Here is a 6,828-nt window from a genome sequence, read left to right on the forward strand (position 1 = left end):
ACCCTCATGGAGTCTGTTTCTGACCGTTTGAGCAGACACATGCACATTTGTGGCCTGCTGGAGGTCATTTTGCAGGGCTCTGGCAGTGCTCCTCTGTTCCTCCTTGCACAAAGGCGGAGGTAGGCGGTCCTGCTGCTGGGTTGTTGCCCTCCTACGGCACCTCCTCCACGTCTCCTGATGTACTGGCCTGTCTCCTTGGAAGCGCCTCCATGCTCTGGACACTACGCTGACAGACACAGCAAACCTTCTCTTGCCACAGCTCGCATTGATGTGCCATCCTGGATAAGCTGCCACTACCTGAGCCACTTGTGTGGGTTTTAGACTCTGTCTCATGCTACCACTAGAGTGAAAGCACCGCCAGCATTCAAAAGTGACCAAAACATCAGCCAGGAAGCAATAGGAACTGAGAAGTGGTCTCGAGGTCACCACCTGCAGAACCCACTCCTTTATTGGGGGTGTCTTGCTAATAGGCCCCTAAATTTCCACCTGTTGTCTATCCCATTTGCACAACGCATGTGAAATTGATTGTCACTCAAGTGTTGCTTCCTAATGGACCAGGTTTGATATCACAGAAGTGTGATTGACTTGGAGTTACATTGTGTTGATTAAGTGTTCCCATTATTTTTTTGAGCAGTGTACATTTATTGCGTTGCGGTCCTGGTTTTTCTTTTTTGTTTTGGGTTTTTTTTACCTTCCAGGTGGACCAACCGATCGACTAGCTGCAGCACTGATGTGCATTCTGACAGAAGCATTGCGCTGCTGTCAGATTACACAAAAGTCGGTGTATGCGGCGCTGCAAGACGAGATTTCTCCTCTGCAATAAAAGATACGTTTGCCGAAGCATATGAGCTGAGAGGCGGCGGTGTTCATATACTTTGGCAAATACTTTGTATATAAAAAAATAAATAAATCCCGGCAATGATTTATTCATCCACATCGATTGATGTGAATGGAGAAATCGGGTTTGCCAGGGCATACGGGCTAAGTGGGTATGGATGTTGGGCGGAGCTCCTATGTCCTGGCAGACGGCCTTTCCCCCTCCTTTTTTTTTGGCAGAGATTTTTTCATCCACATTGATCGATGCGAATGAAGAAATCTGTGCCGTTCAATTTTTTCTTTCAGCCCAGAGGCTGAACGGAAAAAAAATATATATCATTACCCGTATGCTCAATATAAGGAGAATAGCAGAAACTCCTAATGCTGGCCATACATGTAATGATTGTGGAGACCCTCAAATGCCAGGGCAGTGCAAACACCCCACAAATGACCCCATTTTGGAAAGAAGACACCCCAAGGTATTCGCTGAGGGGCATATTGAGTCCATGAAAGATTGAAATTTTTGTCCCAAGTTAGCGGAAAGGGAGACTTTGTGAGAAAAAAAATAAAAAAATTTCAGCTAACTTGTGGCAAAAAAAATAATAATTAACATTTTTGTACCATAGTTGTAAACGCTATATCGGTAATTTTGATTAATAAAAAAAGTAAAAAATGTCAGCAGCAATTGAAATACACCAAATGAAAGCTCTATTAGTGAGAAGAAAAGGAGGTAAAATTCATTTGGGTGGTAAGTTGCATGACCGAGCAATAAACCGTGAAAGTAGTGTAGTGCAGAAGGTGTAAAAAGTGGCCTTGGTCATTAGAGGGTGTTTAAGCTAGGGGAGCTGAGGTGGTTAAAAGAGGAGGGAACTACAATTGACCCGCTTTAATACTTTTCTCACGATTGGATTCACCTGTGTATGTAGGGTCAGGGGGGGTCACTGAGCTTACCAAGCCAATTTGAGTTCTAATAATTAGTTCTAAAGGTTTTGGAATCAACTAATGACAACAGTGCCCAATTTATCGCACCTGCCTAATTTTGTTTAAACAATTATAGCACACTTTCTGAAAATCCAATAAACTTAATTTCACTTCTCAAATATCACTGTCTCCTATAGATATATTTAACTGACATTTTTTATCGTAACAACCAACGATTTATACAGGAAAATCAAGACGATTACATGGTTGCCCCAAACTTTCGCATCCCACTGTATATGTGTGTACAGGTAACCCTGCACTACCAACCTAAGTATTTGTAGTAACCACACAGTGACAGTCTATATATATATATATATATATATATATATATATATAGATCGGAAGTGCAGGGTTACTACATGTAAATAGATTTGGCAGTGCAGGAAAAGAATGGTGGGGGCAGGTGACTAAGTGACGGGTGGGCGGGCAATTGTGCTAGTGACGCGTGGTATTGAAAGTAGCCGCTTACAATGCGGTCTTCATTAGTTAAATAAGAGGCAGCTGTGGGCTAATTGGCCATGCCCTGAATGGCCCCATGACCGGCTAGTGGTGGTCGTACCCTTAAAGTAAACCGCATTCAGTTGCTCAGACTCCCTGCCCCCTCCATACAATGCAGAACAGGAAGGTAAGATGAAACCACTGCACCGCTTACACAACACACTTATGTGATGTAACATGGCTACATACCAAGACACTTCATTTCTTCAAGAAAAAATAAATAAATCAGATAAAGGCAGGAGGACATTATTTTCTGAGTCTTTTATTTGCCATTTAGCACTGGGCACATGATTAAGGCACTATAGGTAATTGTCTGGCATCATGCCCAGGTATTGTCTCATTCTTAGTGTTCTGCTGCTGTGTGGCAATAGACAAGTCTGAAAAAAGTAAAATTTCTGAATAAAAAAAAAAACTTTTCTCTATCTTGTAGGAATCCATCCATGATGCCCGAATTCTCCTCATTCAGTTTTGTCCTTATTGTCCCTCCAGATGACGTAGTTTAGGGTAGAGGCTAGTGACAACCAGGCAATGTAAGGAAACATTAGGTAAGCGGCCGTCTTGCTGATAGGATACCAGGATGCAGTTGTAAGGACAACCGTACCAGTGAGGAAGACTAGTTCAACAAAGCCCTGTACAGAAGAGAAACAAAATTAAAGGGGGATTCCACCAAAACATAGAAGTGTCCCATTCTCTTACCACTGCCCAGTTTATCTGTGCTTATGTTGATACATTATGATCAAACAAATCTTAAATTCAAAGACCTCGAAAGACTACCCATGTTATTATCATTGTGTTGTAATATCATTGTGTCTAACTCCTGAAAAGTGAACCTCTGGGTCGTTTTTTAAGGGGCGAAATAACTTGACTATGTGTATCAACAACATGCCTGGTACTCTCCATTCATCCCATGCTACCTCCATTCTTCTCCTCCTTCAAGATAGCCACCATCTCAGACTTCCCCATAAAGAGCACTGTAGGAAAGTATAAGACACACCCTTCCTCCTCCACTCCCCTCGGAGGGATCAGCACCATTGGTACTTTCTCCATCCGAAGGCTCCGTGTCTTAGATGTTTCTACAGGAAACTCTGAGATATGGTGGCCATCTTCAAAGGAATTTGACAGAGCACCAGAACAGAGGGCACCAAGAATGTTGACTATACATGTGTCATGTATAGTCTCATTTTAGGTTTGGACTGCAGTATCGCTTTAAAAAGTGTCATCTATCTTTATTGCAGTGATAGCGCTGATACAGAGACCTAAATCCCCTATAGACACAGATTTAAAGCATAACATTCTGGCTCCTTTCAGCCACCACTAGAGGGAGTTTAGGAGCTTATGGCATACTGTTTCTACATTGAACTCAATAATAAAAGAGTATACAGTAAGGTGAACTGTAATACCCAGTGATTCTTCATTCTGATCAAGGACAACCACTTTAGCGCCCTCTACTAACCAAATATCAAGATGAGAATTTGGGCAGTACAGTGGCTCAGTGGTTAGCACTGGTGCCTTGAAGTGCTGGGGTCGGGGTCCTAGGTTTGAATTGGGCAATATCTGTATGGAGTTTGTATGTTATCCCTGTGTTTGGTGGGTTTCCTCCAGGTATTCCAGTTTCCTCCCACACTCCAAAGACAAACTGCTAGGGAATCTAGACTGTGAGCTCCACTGGGGACAGAGTGATGATAATGTCTGTAAAGAGCTGTGGGATATGTTGGCGCTATAGAAGCAAGATAAATTTATACAATAGTATCACTTACCCAACCAATTTTATGAGCGCCAAAGAAAATGGGAGTCCAAGCCCAGTTAAGTGCCAGTTGTCCTGCATAAAGTCCTAATGGAACCACAGCATCCTCTGTGAATCCACCCAATTCTTTATAGATCAGGTATGATCCATAGCTTAAAAACAAAAGAAAAGAAAAAAGAAAAATCAATACTTTTAGAGGTTTGTCCAGTTTACAAAACCTATTTTTATATACCCTGTTGGGAAATGGAGTTAATAAAGGGGGTCTTCTGTTCAGAATGGCCCTTTTTACTCTGGAGGACCCCTCCTGTCCATGAAGGACACAGACAAGCCATGTAATAGATACTGTGTGATGCCGAGCCCCTTGACATGCACTGCACATGTATAGATGTGCGCATGCCGGGCAATTAAAGATGGCGCCAGCTCTGCTTTTTCACAGCAGACACCTGGAGCTAATGTCTGTGATTGGCGATAACGCCAGATGCAGTGGTCAGTTTTGAACAGTTTGTTGCCCATAGCGGCCAATCACAGCACAGCTTTCATTTATCAAGAGCAGAAAATGAAATGAAAAGCTGTGCTGTCACTAGCTGATAAGGGCAAAGACAAGCTGGGGTAACTTGCTATTTGTGAAAGATATTTGTTGTAAAAAATTTTAAAAAAAAAAGGGGGCACACACCATTTTTGCCATTTTTGGCAGTTTACACCACTCTCTCCACTTTTTAAAAAGTTGGTGGGAAATTAGTATTGGTTAGCGGTGCTAATTAGTTTTACTCCAGATCAACGGACTTAAAAAAATAAATAAAATCTTTGTTTTCTCACCATTCTTTAATATGATTTAACATATTAGTATATAGTATCAGCAGAACTGTAGAACTGTAGGTGGGTAGGTGCCTAGGGCGGCAGAATTTAGGGGGTGCACTGTAATAAGTGCATTTTTTTCTTGCTTTTCTTTCATATTTGTCATTTCCCTGGTCATAATCTGTATGTGTGAGCACGCACAAGTGATTGTACAGTATATATGTCTGCGAAATGTATGTATGTAACGCAAGCTCTGCCTCTAAGCTACCAGATGTAAGGCAGCTATCCTATAAGTCATTAGAGGCAGAGTTTGTTAAGAGGTCATTTGCATACCCTGTTCCCAGAATTTCAGAGGAGCATTACCTGGCCTATAAGGCCCCTTTCACACGGGCGAGTATTCCACGCGGATGCGATGCGCGAGTTGAACGCATTGCACTCGCACTGAATACCGACCCATTCATTTCTATAGGGCTGTTACATGAGCAGTGATTTTCACGCATCACTTGTGCATTGCGTGAAAATCGCAGGCATGCTCTATATTGTGCGTTTTTCCACGCAACGCAGGCCCCATAGAAGTGAATAGGGTTGCGTGAAAATCGCAGGCATCCACAAGGCAAGTGCGGATGCGGTGCAATTTTCACGCACGGTTGCTAGGAGATGATCGGGATGAAGACCCGATCATTATTATTTCCCTTATAACCTGGTTATAGGGAAAATAATAGCATTCTGAATACAGGAATGCATAGTAAAAATAGCGCTGGAGGGGTTAGAAAAAAATGTTAAATAATAATTTAACTCACCTTAGTCCACTTGATCGCGATTCCGGCATCTCCTTCTGTCTCCTTGGCTGAACAAGGACCTGTGGTGAGCATTCATTACAGGTAAAGGACCTGTGGTGACGTCACTCCGGTCATCACATGATCTTTTACCATGGTGATGGATCATGTGATGACCGGAGTGACGTCGCCACAGGTCCTTTACCTGTAATGAATGCTCACCACAGGTCCTGTTCAGCAAAGGAGACAGAAGGAGATGCCGGCATCGCGATCAAGTGGACTAAGCTGGTGAGTTAAATTTTTTTTAAATTATTTTTTAACCCCTCCAGCGCTATTGTACTACGCATTCTGTATTCAGAATGCTATTATTTTCCCTTATAACCATGTTATAAGGGGAAATAATACAATCTACAGAACACCGATCCCAAGCCCGAACTTCTGTGAAGAAGTTCGGGTTTGGGTACCAAACATGCGTGATTTTTCTCACGCGAGTGCAAAACGCATTACAATGTTTTGCACTCGCGCGATAAAATCGCGGGTGTTCCCGTAACGCACCCGCAATGCCCGTGTGAAAGAGGCCTAACGGTCCTGGCTGCAGTGTAAAGTACAGGGGAGGGCAAAGCTGCAGAGGCGGAATGTAAATCCCTTTAAATTCTCATGTATGTCCTCTTTATGTTACATACCCCATGGAAGTATATAAGGTGGTCCACACTGGAGCAAACATCCAATTAGGTGGGCGCCATGATGGTTTTACCAGGGTGGTGTACCATGTTTTGACTTCCTTACGGGTAATGAGTCCTCCAAGTATTCCACCCACATGAGGCAGAAGAGTGAGACCAACGGCGGGCGCCCAGGATGGCATTTTACTGCTGAAGAAACAGAAACACTGAACCAGGCACAGTTAAGATATTTCACATTCAACGCTTTAAGGCTACATGTACACGATCGTCTGTGTTTTGCGGTCCGCAAATTGCGGATCCGAAAAAAATAAAAACGAATGACATCCGTATGCCATCCATTCCATTGTAACAATGCCTAAAACAGACAATAGGACATGTTCTATTTTTTTTGCAGGGCTACGGAACAGACATACTGATGTGTACAGCACACGGCGTGCTGTCCGCATTTTTTGCGGACCCCTTGAAATGAATGGATCCGCATCCTATCCGCAAAAAAAAAACGGAACAGACATGGAAACAAAATACGTTTGTGTGCATG

General features: G+C 42.9%; 1 protein-coding gene across 1 annotated transcript; it reads right to left on the reverse strand.

Annotated features, from left to right (window-relative positions):
* Positions 1-2,539: 2,539 nt before the first annotated feature.
* Positions 2,540-6,472, reverse strand: TSPO (translocator protein). The gene is made up of 3 exons (XM_040415638.1): positions 6,294-6,472; positions 4,053-4,191; positions 2,540-2,924 (listed from the first exon to the last, which is right to left on the reverse strand). Exons 1-3 carry the CDS (start codon positions 6,470-6,472, stop codon positions 2,754-2,756), a joined length of 489 nt encoding a protein of 162 aa, XP_040271572.1. The 3' UTR covers positions 2,540-2,753.
* Between the last annotated feature and the right edge of the window lie 356 nt (positions 6,473-6,828).

The sequence above is a fragment of the Bufo bufo genome, chromosome 1 (assembly GCF_905171765.1).
Source record: "Bufo bufo chromosome 1, aBufBuf1.1, whole genome shotgun sequence".
NCBI classification, from domain to species: Eukaryota; Metazoa; Chordata; class Amphibia; order Anura; family Bufonidae; genus Bufo; species Bufo bufo.

Excerpts from the sequence above, each read along its gene's own strand:
- TSPO (XM_040415638.1), bottom strand. The coding sequence starts at position 6,472 with ATGCCATCCTGGGCGCCCGCCGTTGGTCTCACTCTTCTGCCTCATGTG. Across the intron at positions 4,192-6,293 it reads ACCTTATATACTTCCATGGG|CTATGGATCATACCTGATCT; the intron begins GTATGTAACATA and ends TTTGTTTTTAAG. Across the intron at positions 2,925-4,052 it reads GCGCTCATAAAATTGGTTGG|GGCTTTGTTGAACTAGTCTT; the intron begins GTAAGTGATACT and ends TCTTCTGTACAG.